Genomic DNA, 12,128 nt, shown 5'->3' with positions numbered 1-12,128 from the left:
CGAGCTCCACACGCAGTGCTGACCCGGTCCCCCTCTGGCTCGCACCCCTCTTGTGGCTCCCCTCATCGGGCAGATGGTATAGCTGCCTGGACTCTTCCTCAGATCAGCGCTCGTGGTCATCTGACCTGCGGTCAGGATGAAAAGTAACCTCTTTCCAGGAGGAAGCTGTTCGTGGGTCTGCCAGAGCCTCCCATGATGGGGCTTCCCCTGCTGCACCTCCAGCCCCTCCTCCTCCACCCCTGCCCCAGCCATTAGTCCTGTCTTCCAGCCCAACTGTCCCTTAACAGACACTTCCTGAATACCTACTGTGTGCTGGGCAAGGTCCTGCCGCTGACCGTCGGTGGGGTGGGCAGCCGCCGAGTGAGGGCACAGGCAAGCAGTAGTGCTAAGTGTGAATTCAGAAGCCCAGGGGACTCTGAAAGATCAGACTGGGGGGCTTCTCGGCAGAAGTGATAAGGGCGGAGAGGTTAGCTGGCCGGACGCCGGAGGGTGAGGGGCTGGGGACGAAACGTGTTCTGGGTGGAAGGAACAGCACGAGTGACAAGAGAGATCAGGCGTATTCCAAGAACCATAAGCTGCCGGCGGGCTGGAGTCCAGCAAGTGGAGGGGTGCAGGGTGCAGAGGGACCTTGGATGAGGCTGGAGGGCAGGCAGGGCCAGTCCTGGGAGCCCAGGCTGTACCTCCTCACCTCGGAGCCTGTGCTCACTCCCTTCCTTCTGCTGGAGACGCCTTCTCTCTGTTGGGTTCTTGTGGTTGGAAGTGCCGATGCTCCAGATCTGGGCCCCAGGCGTCCGTCTCCCTTTGCTTGGGCGATCTCCCTGAGGATAGGGACTGCCTGGGCCCAGCCTGGAATCGGGGTCAAAGGTATGGCAGAGGGTGGGGCCTGCCCCTGGGGGTGTGGGGGTGCCCTCCTGCTTTGCTTGCCCTTGCGCTGGCTCTCACACTGTGCAGGGTTGCAGTGGGGAGGGACGGCCCCAGCTCCAGGCCTCCTCAGGTTCTGACACCAGGAGGAGTCTTAGGCCAGGTGAGCTGGACCCTTCGAGAAATCCCTCTTACCCCTTCTGACCCTGTGGAAGTGGAAGTGGCCTTGGGGCCCTGAGCTAACACAGGCATTGAGATCCTTTGTGGAAAGGTGTGCCAACTTCTTGTTTTGGGGAAGGACCAGGGCCAGGGCTAGAGCCGGCACTCCCCTCTCTCCTCACCCCTGCCTCAGCCACCCTTACCCAAGGTACATCCCTCTCAAAGCCCCAAATCTCCCCAAACCCCATGTCTGTGTGATGGGACTAATTGCACTGCCTTTGGGATTGTGGGGTCTCAAACTTCGGGTCCCCAGCAGGGTCTGAACCTCACTGTGTCATGTGCTATCTGGTGACTGGGGGCGGCCGTGTGGGCCTCAGCTCCCTCGTCTGTGGAATGGCGGCCCGTCTCTGCTCTTGAGGACTGGGTGGGCTGTCTGTGACAGGCACTTTGAGGGTGGCTCTGATGACAGCGGCCACACTGAGAGTCAGGCTACTCTGTGCAACAGGTGCTCGACGCTGCGCCTGTGTTAGCCCGCTGCGTGCTCACACCCGCATTAGCTCACTGTGTGCTCACACCCACGTTAGCCCGCTGTGTGCTCACAACCACGTTAGCCCGCTGCGTGCTCACACCCATGTTAGCTCACTCTGCGTGCTCACACCTGTGTTAGCCCACTCTGCGTGCTCACACCCACGTTAGTCCACTGTGTGCTCACACCCACATTAGCCTGCTGTGTGCTCACACCCACGTTAGCCCAGTGTGTGCTAACACCGTTAGCCTGCTGTGTACTCACACCCGCGTTAGCCCACTCTGTGTGCTCACACCCACGTTAGCCCACTCTTTGTGCTCACACCCGCGTTAGCCCGCTGCGTGCTCACACCCGCGTTAGCCTGCTGTGTGCTTACACCCACGTTAGCCCACTCTGCATGCTCACACCCACATTAGCCCACTGCGTGCTCATAGCATCCCAAGAAGGTGGGCACTGTTTGCTTATGTGTAATGAGTAAACTGAGGCAGGGAGAGACCAAATAACTCTCCCCAGGTTACCCACACGGTGAGTGCTGGAGCCGGACTCACAGCCAGCCTTCTGGCTCTCAGCCCAGCTCTGCCACCCCTGCAGTTCTGATCAGGGCGTGGGGGAGTGGCCCGGTCCCCAGTGGTGGCCAACTGGCAGGAAGATGGGGCTGCTACCCTGGCCCCACCGGGCGGGTGTGGGAAGTGATAATCAGGCCCTCCTGGCTCTGTTTGCCCATGGAGTGGCCACGCCCAATGCTGTCCCTCATTGTTACTTGGCCCCTGAGCGTGTCTCTTGTCCCTCTGGGCCCACCCAGGCTGCTGGCCTCAGGTACGGAGCTCTCTGCCTGTCCCTACCCTCCCTAGGCTCAGCGCTGGCGCAGCGAGAACTTCGAGAGGCCCGTGGACCTTGAGGGCTCTGGGGATGACGACTCCTTCCCCGACGATGAGCTGGACGACCTCTACTCAGGGTCGGGCTCGGGTTGTAAGTACCACCCCCACCTCTTCCCCATGTGTGGGCAATGCCCTCCGCTTTGATGTGGGGTGGGGGATAGGGGAGGTCAGGCAGGGGAAGCTCCTGGACCCCAGGCTCCGGAAGGGCAGAACATCCTCCTGGGGCTGGAACCAGGGCCTTGAGACCTCAGAGCTCAGGACTGCCCGCTCCCCACTGTTCTGCTTGCATTCTGCAAGCCCTGCTTATGACTCTGCAGACCTCCCACCCCTGTCTGGGGTCATGATGCTCCTCAGTGACCCAGGGAACAGTACTGTTCTGACCTCTTGCAGGGACATAGTAGCCTCATCTGGGTTGCAGGGGCCTATCCTCAGCGAGATCACTGGGCTGACTCCGCTTGGGTCAGGTGCCTCTCCCATCCAATCACCGGGAGCCCAGGGCAGTTTCAGGGTGCGACGGAAAGGGGCAGAGGCCTCCACTGTGCCTGGGAGTCCGGTTCTGTGGCCTGGCCCTGGGGAAGGCCAACAGAGTGTTGCGAGGGGAGGGAGGACCTGAGTTCGAATCCCGGCTTTGCCACCCAGTGGCCGTACCTGCTGCAGCCTCTCCCCCTCACTGGGGCCCTGTGTTCTCACCTGGGAATGATGAGACTAAATATGCCTTCTTCTCAGCGCCTCTGGAAGGCTTCAGCATAAGATGTCAGGGCCTGGAACAGAAAAGGAGCTCAGGAAATGGTGGTGAAAAGGGCTGTGTGCTCGGGGTGCCCGGATGGCTTGGTTGGTGATACCTGTGCCTCTTGATCTGGGGTTGTGAGTTTGAGCCTCACACTGGATATAGAGATTATTTAAAAAACAAAAAGGAGTCCGTGCTGAGATTGGGCCCAGGGAGGGGACAGGACTGCCCGCTGGGATGTAGGAAGTCTGCGAGCCATGGCCCCGGTCTCCCGTGGTCCCCTGCCTCAGGTTTCCCTGCTTTTGCTTCCTCCGCGTAAGCCTCTTGCAAGTTAATCTTGGTAAAATCCACCTCTGCTGGGTCATGTCTCTCCTGAATCTCTCCGGCCACTCTCTACCCCTCCTGTCTCTGTCTGGTCAGGCACCCCTTCTTTTTGTCCGTTTCTCCTCATTTCCTCCCGGGCCCCTTCATGTGTCCTGGCTCAGAGACAGCCAGGTTGCCCTGGGATTCCCGTGCAGGAGGGGCGCCTTCTCCTCCTTGCTGTCTCCCTGTGGCCTGGGCCTCTGGGGGAGCTGTGGCTGTGCCCACCCCACCATGCTCATGGTAAGGGTACCCAGGTCTGGCTTTTCCCAGAATGCCACTCCCTGCTGGCCCCCAGTCTTTAGCAAGGGCTAAACGCCCTGTAGGGATTTAGTTGCCACTGGTCTGGGTTCAGCCTGCCAGAAGGTCCAGGCTGGGTGGTTTGGGAATAATCAGAAAAGGCTTCCTAGAAGAGGTGCCCCCCTAGAAGAAATTTTGGCCAGGCAGAGAGGACTTAGGGAATAGCCACCAGCCGACTAGTAACCTTTGGCCAGGTTGTGCCTTCCCTCTTTCCGTCATCTTGTCCCGGGAAAATTAAGTAAAGTGAGGGTTGGGAGCCCCCCCCCCACCCCACCAATTTGATGGCCATTGCTTACCTGGGACCCTCGAACCCCTCGTGAGCACCCAGCTCCCTAGCTCTCTCCTCTCCCCTGCCTCCTCAGACTTTGAGCAGGAGTCGGGCATTGAGACAGCCATGCGGTTCAGCCCAGACGTGGCCATGGCGGTGTCGACCACGCCCGCAGTGCTGCCCACCGTGGACATCCAGCCTGTGGGCACCCCGTTGGAAGAGCTCCCTTCTGGGCACCCCACCCCAGAGCCAGCCACTAGCCCCCCCGTGGTGACAGAGGTACCAGAAGAACCCAGCCAGAGAGCCACGACCATCTCCACTCCCACGGCTACCACAGCTGCTACGACTGCAGGGGCCCTAAGTGTGGCCACGGTGCCTGCAACGGTGGCCACTGCCACCCCCAGCCTCCCCGCGGCCCCCCCTTCCGCGGCCACCACCTCCGTCATAAGGACCACCGGTGTGCGGAGGCTTCTGCCTCTTCCATTGACCACGGCAGTCACGGCCCGGGCCACCACTCCAGCGGCACCCGCACCTCCCACCACAGTGGCTGTCTTGGACACAGAGGCCCCGACACCTAGGATGGTCAGCACAGCTACCTCCAGGCCAAGGGCCCTTCCCAGGCCAGCTACCACCCAGGAGCCTGACATCCCCGAGAAGAGCACCTTGCCCCTGGGGACCACTGCCCCTGGACCCACAGAGGTGGCTCAGGTGAGCAGGTGGGGAGAGGAGGGAGGGTCAGGGCCTGGGGGGAGGGTTTGGGGATGGAGAGGGTGAGAGAGGCATGAGGCCAGAGGGCTGAGGCTGAGAGTGAGTCCCGGGATGGGGACAGAGGTCAAGGGGCCGGGGATGGAAAGGAGACCAGGATACTGGGACCAGATATGGATGGGGAAAGGAGTGGGTGAAGTGTGGCGGCGGCGGGGAGGGCCAGGGGCCTGCGGGTTGAGGTGAGCATTGCGGCGTGGGGTTCTCCCACTGCCCTTGGGAGCCCCATGACTTCAGGAAGTCACCAGTCCTCTCTGTACATCTGTTCCCTGTTCCCTCATCTGCCAGGAGGAGGAAACAGTAGGATGCGAACAGTAGCATGGTGGGAATTGTCCAGTGCCTGGAACAGTGCCTGGCAGTAGTAAACCCACCAGAAGTTTCCCTGTTGTCATTGTCACCACTGTCGCTGTCGCTGTTAGTCTGAGGGTGACTGAGAGGGAGACTGCGGGAGAGGAGAACCTGTAGTCCACGCGTGCAGCCTGTTGCCCGGGGGCCCCCTGCCAGCCCTCAGCCCGCACCCACACCTGTCCGTCGGGGCGGCACTGCCTCTTCCTCCCGTGACAGAGACGGCTTAGTGGGTCACTGCCAGGTCGGGATCTGAGACCTGCAATAGGCTGGGGTGTGCGCGTGTGGTGGTGGGGAACAGTTAGGGGTGGGGGATGAAGGGTTCAGGGGAAGAGGGTGAAGATGTCAGGGAGGTGGGGATGCATAGGATCAAGGAATTGGGAGAAGTCGCCAGGTCCCTGCTGGGTACCAGGGGCACGTGGGGCGGGGGGGGCGGGCGGGGGGGAGGTAGCAGCTCCAACCCAGGTACAGAAGCCCTTTGTCAAGCAGAAGAGGGCCTTTAGGGGGCTGAGCTGCTGGCAGGTCCAGGCCAGCCCTAGCTGGGTGCGAGCCTTGCCCTCAGCACCCCTCAACTCCCGGGGCAGCCTGGTGTCCCATGGTTTCAGCTAGGCAGGAAGGGTAGAGAAAGCAGGACACCAGGCCCAGCTCTCCTCACTCACCCGGGGGACATCTGAGCCCTGGTCCTGCTTCCACACAGTGGGAGCCCCTGGGCTGCTCTCCCGGACACACCTCCAGGGGGCATGGTGCCCTGCAGGGGTGCTCTTGTGCTGACCCCTCCACCCCCAGGCTGAGGTACTCCCTCTGCCCCAGGTACACGGGCGGTGGCCCAGGCTGCTTCGAGCAGCCCCCAGACAGCAGTTTGACACAGTCCCCCAAGGATGATCACTGTGGCGGCAAGAGGGAGATGGGACAGAGGGCTGGGGACAGGATGTGGCTTGGGGAGAGAGGCAGGGTAGTGTGGTGGTCACAGACACAGCCAAGGGAGCTGGAGACAGCGGGATTTTTGTTCTGTTTCCACTGCTTCCTAGCTGTGTGTCCTTGGCAAGTCACTTTGCTTCTCTGAGCCTTTTTTCAGCTCTGTAAATTAGGGGCAATATCTCCTTTGGGAGATGTCGTGAGGGCCAAATGCCTATAACGTGTTTTAGCACCGTGCCTGGCACGTGGCGAGTGCTTCATAAATGTCAGGCCCACTGAGGATGGGGGGGTCGTGTGTGGGGGAGGAGGGTGGGCTGCGGGGAGGGTGGGTGCGGGGAGGCCCAGCTCCCGGGCTCATGCCACGCTCCCCACAGACCCCAACTCCGGAGTCCATCCTGACCACGATCCGGGATGAGCCTGAGGTGCCTGTGAGTGGGGGGCCCAGCGGGGACTTTGAGCTGCCAGAGGAGGAGACCACACAGCCAGACACAGCCAATGAGGTGGTGGCCGTGGGTGGGGCCGCCGCCAAGCCATCAGCTCCACCTGGGGCGCTGCCCAAGGGTGCACGCCCAGGCCCCGGCCTCCTGGACAACGCCATTGACTCAGGCAGCTCAGCAGCTCAGCTGCCCCAGAGAAGCATCCTGGAGCGGAAGGAGGTGCTCGTAGGTGAGGCTTGGGGCCCGGGAAGAGCCCAGAGTGAGGCAGCTGGTCCAGCCTCAGTTTGACCTCTAGGAACCCAAGAAGAGGTCTGGGTATGGGTTTCTAGGAGCCCCGTTTCCTAGGGAGGGAAAGGTGGGGACTCAGCCCCCAGACCCACCCTCTAGGTCGTCCTTTGACCTTCCCCTGTCCCAGGGTCTGACCTTGATGCTTGCTTCCCTGGGCCGTGCTGGTTGACCCTTCTGGGCCTTGGTCCTTGAGCCCTGATCTCTGACTCTATCCTTTGGCTTGACCTGCCTCCAGCCTTGACGCCCCAAGGACCTGCCTTGGCTGAGTCTACAGTCTCTGGACTTGTGTTCCAGACTCTGCTCCCCGCTCAGGAGCCGCATGGCCCTGGTGCGGGTCTTCCAGCTCTCCAGCCTCCCTTGTCCTCGTCCATAGAAGGGAGGGGCGAGTGTCATTCTGCTCTTCACCGGTTCTCACTGCACATCTGCTCCTAAGTTAACTTTTTATTACTTTTTTTTTTAAAGTAAGCTCTGGGCCCTTCCATAGTTGGGATGTATCATAGTTCAGCTGCCGCAGTTTTTTGCGCTCCTAACGTCTATAAAATGTGGGCTCGTCCATGACTGGTGGCGTCTCACACTCTCTTGGAGCGTGTGTGGGGTTTTGAGTGCGCAGGCAGGCGCCTGGAAGGGAGGCAGGCCCGAGCAAGCAGCTGTGAGGCCCGGCCCCCAGCCTCAGATTCAAGGCTCTGGGCCCTCCTCCCCATGCCCAAAGCTCCTCCCGCCCTGTCTTCAGCCCTTGACCTCTGCCTTCTTCCTCCACAGCTGTGATTGTAGGTGGGGTGGTGGGCGCCCTGTTCGCTGCCTTCCTGGTCACCTTACTCATCTACCGCATGAAAAAGAAGGACGAGGGAAGCTACACCTTGGAGGAGCCCAAGCAGGCGAGCGTCACGTACCAGAAGCCCGACAAGCAGGAGGAGTTCTACGCCTAGCGGAGCCACAGTGCCTCCCGCAGCTCAGCAGCGCCCCCTGCCTAGCCCCCGGCCCGGCCCTACCAGCCCTGGCCCAGGACTGGGCCTGGAAGGGAGCCCGGCCTCAGTTCATCTCTGCCCGCCCTCCTGAGGTCTGCCCAGACTGCCAGCCTCACAGAGACCTCACCCGAGGGGCAGGGGGCAGTGCCATCGGCTCTGACTGTGCCCTTACGAGCTCATCTGTCGTTTCCTCCTTCCCATCGGCCTGCAGCGGAACCTTGTGTCAGACGGACAGGAGGAAGGAGGCTGCGGATTGGCTGCCGGCAGGAGGGGCGGGGCTTGACAGGGGCTCGAGCCCCACCCCGGCCCCACGGGGCTGGCCCACGTCTCCTTCTGGAGCCTGACAGGCGCTCAGGCCGGTTTCCAGGACGAGCACTGGGCCGGATCAGCCCTTAAAATCACTAAGAAGCGACAGCCTCTTGCCACTGTCCCAGGGCCCCTCTCTGCCAGGGAGAGAGGGTACCTGTTGCCACCAGCCTGTTCTGTCCTAGCCTCTCTAGGGCTGTGGGGTCCTTCTCCCCTCACCCTGCCCTGTATGCCCATACCACAGGCCTCCCCTTAGTCCCCATCTGCCCCCAAGGAACTGACTTCCTGAGAGTACCCTGGGGGCCCCTGGCAAGGACAGGCGGGGCTACTCAGACTGCCCTCTTGCCAGTGGGCTCTGCCCAGACACCATCTCCTGCACGGTCACATCATGTCACACACAAGCACGCAGTGACAGAAGCCTACTCTATCCTGCTGCCCAGTGCAGACCTGTCACAGACACGCACGTTCTTCCAAAGACGCTGATTCTCCCGTGTCTCTCACAGTCCCCTAAGGCTTATGACGATGGGAGTCACCAGATGCCATCACCTGATGGTGACCGTGCGGCCTGCCCCTCTCCCCAACATACACTGTGGCACCACGCGTGTTGTCTCCAGCTTTCAGGTTCCCTGGAGATGGTGGAGGCAAGCTGGAGCAGTCAGCCCATATTGGGTCCCCTGAGTTGCCCTGTCACACTCAGTCCTTCACCACGACACCAACACCAACCACATTGCCCGCGACCCTGACCCGTCAGACACAACCCCATGTGGATGCCCAGGCTCGCCCCACACGGCCCCAAGCTCGCACCCTGGAATAAAGGGTGGCACGGTGGGTATGTGGCCATAAGCCCCCCGGGGCCCTGCACACCTGGGAAGCTCGCCCCCCTTCCCGCTATCACTCGCCAGGGGGTTAGTCCAGGGCCAGCACCCCTGCTCGCCAGGAGCCTTGCTAAGGAGGGCAGGCTGGTTCTTGGAATGTGGCCCCAGGCTGGGGAGGGGGCTGGGGTCTCCTAGGACCACAAGCCCTGGGCAGGGAGGGGCGTGTGGCCTGGCTCCTGGTCTCCTCATGTCCCCCTTCTGCTCTGAGCTAGGGGCTGACTCTGCCTCCCAGGACACAAGTCCCCAAAGTGCCTGCGAGGGTGGGCCCTGCTGCCCGGGGCCTCCTGCACCCTCTCCCCCACCCACCGGCCTCTCCAGTCCCACCGTGGTCCCTCCCTGGGGCCCTCCCCGTGCACACTGACCCCCTCATTGGCCAGACCACCTGCTGGTTCTCCTGGGTGTGGTTGCACAAGCCGCACCAGCAGGGAACAGTCCATCCAGACTCATAGCCCCAGGCCGGGGTGCTGCAGGCCTCAGCCTGCCTCCCCCTTCTTTGTTACCCTTATGGGGGTGGGGGGCTGCCTCTGTAGATATTTTAAATGTGGGGCCACACATCTCTTTTGGGGAGGCTGTGCTTGGTTGGGGGCTCACCAGGCCACGGGGTGGGATCTGAGTTGTGGTTGGCTGGCACTCACACCCCCCCATCACCTTCAGCCCGGATTAAAGTCAGGAACCCAGCTTTTATTTCTGTTCCCTTTTCACGACTCCCTGGCAGCAGATTTATGCAGGGGGAGGAGGAGGGGTGCCTGAGCTTCCAGGGAACTTCTCCCCGTCTTTTGCTACCATCCTGCTTCCAGGTCAGGGCTCTTTTAGAGCCAGTGTCACCCTGGGTAGGGCCTGGAAGCTTGTGAGGAAGCCAGCCTTGGAAGGCGGCAGGAGTGAGGGGAGGCACCCTGGGCCCATGATTTGTTAAGGTGAGGTGACCTGGCCTCTGTTGTCCCCAGAGCAGAAGGGCTGGGGGGAGGGCGAGACCACCACCCCGGTTACCCTGCTCCCGGGGGCGGGGGCGGCTACTGTCTTGGGGCCGGCAGCTCTGGTGACGAGGCCTGGGCAGGCCAAGGCTGAGAAGCCAGGGAGCATGGAGGAGAGAGGACACGAACCCAGGGATGGTGGGCCCAGGGTTGGAGACCCTGGCGCGGGCCAGGGCCCATAATCGGGTAGGGCCGGGCAAGGATGAGTGAGCTGGGCTCGGTCTGACTAGAATGGGCTCGGAGTGGCCTGCGTGGGTCTAGCCAGGCTCCAGCAGGCCTCACTCCCCACATCCTGTGGGCTGGCTTCTAACTTGGGGCTTTGCCTCCCAGCACTGGCCTCTTCTCTCAGTCCTTTGCACTTGAGAGAAGGGGCTGAGGGCCTTGTTCGTGGAGCCCTGGACCCACGACAAAGGCCCAGGCATTATCCTCATGAAACTGAATACATTCTGACTGGTCCAAATGCACTCCAGCCGGCCCAGCTTGGGCAGGGCTGGCCAAGAGAGAGGTCGGTTCAGAGGATGAGCTGGAGCTCTCCTCGGTGCAATGTGGGAGCCGGGGCTCTCCCCAGCCTGGGTGCAAGGGGGACATGTCTGGTTAACCCAAGTGTGGTTGGGAGAGGGAGTCCTGCGGGAGCCCTGGCATCTCCTGGAAGCAAATTCCCAAGGGGAGGGAGCTGGTGTGGCTTGAGCCTGGGCCTCAGCTGCCAGGGAGAGCGCCTGGGGCCTCCAGAAGTGGGGTTTGGCTCTCCCAGGCTCTGCTTCCCTAGGAGGCCAGAGTGGGGTGCATCTCCTGGAAGGTTTGTCCCCTTGAGCCCTGCAGGCGGCTGCGTGGTAACCAGGGCTGGATGAGACCGGCGGACAGTGGCCAGACGGCCCCCCACAAGGGTCGGCCAAGCCAGCTGTCCAGGCCTCCAGGCTTGGGCCCAGGGCATGGGATGCAGACCCGGCTGGGCCTCTCAGGTGGGGGCAGGAGTGGCCACCTCCTCCTCTGCTCTCCTGAGTTTCTCCTGACAGCCAGCAGCCTGGACTTGCTTCCTCAGGCCTCCTGCCTGTAAATAGAAGCCCACAAACTGTACAGATTTACAGAGACGCCAAGACCGGGCCCTGGGGTTGCCAGCTCAGGGCCGATGGTTACGGCCTCCACCAGGCGCCTGCTCAGCAGCTCAGTGCACCAGCTCAGTGCACCCGACCCCAGCGTGGCAAACACATGTAAATATATTTCGTAGGCAGTGTGGCTCCAGAGAGCCCCCTGAAGACAGTGTCCCTCCTGTGCGCCCTTTCTCCTGTACAGAAACCCCCTGAGAACCTGACGGGAGTGTGTCCTTCCCTCCCCCAGGCCTTCCCCGCCCTTTCTCTCCCCCATAACCTGTTTATTAACCATAACTGTCCTGAGTTCATGGCCAAATCTCTAAGGAGAAGTGGAGGGAGAAGACTGGAAAAAGAGACCCAGGTGCCTGACCCACCGTGGGTGCTTACCTGGCCCAGCCTTGTGAAGGAGCTGTTTGGGGTTTTTTGTTTCTGGGTTTTTTTTGGTTTGTTTGTTTGTTTGTGTTTTTTTGTTTTTGTTTTTGTTTTTTAACACTTCCCGTGCTGTGCCCATTTATAAGAGGAAATAAAATTAAGCTGAAATGATGCAGTGTCGTCAGTGTGAGATAAATATGGATGCTTTGTTGGGGGTGGGGGACAGCCTGTGCCCTCCCCGCCCCCTAGCCAGGCCGAGCTACCCTCACCTTCAGGGGGAATTGAGAACCAAGCAAGGGAGATTGCCCGGCAACTCCTCACGGGAACCATTATGGTCAAAGCTGCTGTTGGTTGAGAGTGTTCGGGAAACCACAGAGCTGACTGTGGTAAGGCCAGATGGGGGCTGTGGTTGGGTGGGGGCCACGCTGTGGTGGTGCTGGGGGGCCTGTGGTTCACCCCCAGGGGAAGATCTGGTTTCAGGCCACAAAGAAACAATCTTGGAACCTTGGTCTCAAGGACCAAGGACTCGGACGGACCAAGCCTGGGTGGCTCTGGGGTCGGTAGGCCCGGCTTTAAGCTCAAGTGACATTTCCTACCTCTGATGCAGGAGAAGCTGCTTATGAGCTCTCTGAGCCTCAACTGTCTCACCTGCGAAGCAGTGATAACAACTGCCATCCCCTAAATGGAATGGGGTAAGGGTTACGTGAGGAAGAGCACGGCACAGA

At 61.2% G+C, this 12,128-nt stretch overlaps 1 protein-coding gene across 1 annotated transcript in view; it reads left to right on the top strand.

Moving 5' to 3' along the window:
* SDC3 (syndecan 3) overlaps window positions 1-11,574 on the top strand; it is a 37,856-nt gene extending 26,282 nt beyond the window's left edge. The window contains exons 2-5 of the mRNA XM_059136296.1: window positions 2,398-2,515; window positions 4,174-4,787; window positions 6,476-6,767; window positions 7,586-11,574. Coding sequence (XP_058992279.1) covers window positions 2,398-2,515; window positions 4,174-4,787; window positions 6,476-6,767; window positions 7,586-7,752 — 1,191 coding nt within the window. The 3' untranslated portion in view covers window positions 7,753-11,574. The remainder of the gene's footprint in view (window positions 1-2,397; window positions 2,516-4,173; window positions 4,788-6,475; window positions 6,768-7,585) is intronic.
* The last annotated feature ends 554 nt before the right edge of the window (window positions 11,575-12,128 follow it).

Source organism: Mustela lutreola, chromosome 10, assembly GCF_030435805.1.
Source record: "Mustela lutreola isolate mMusLut2 chromosome 10, mMusLut2.pri, whole genome shotgun sequence".
Taxonomy (NCBI): Eukaryota; Metazoa; Chordata; class Mammalia; order Carnivora; family Mustelidae; genus Mustela; species Mustela lutreola.
The sequence above is the reverse complement of the archived record's forward strand: the minus strand, read 5'-3'. Positions and strand labels throughout refer to the sequence as shown.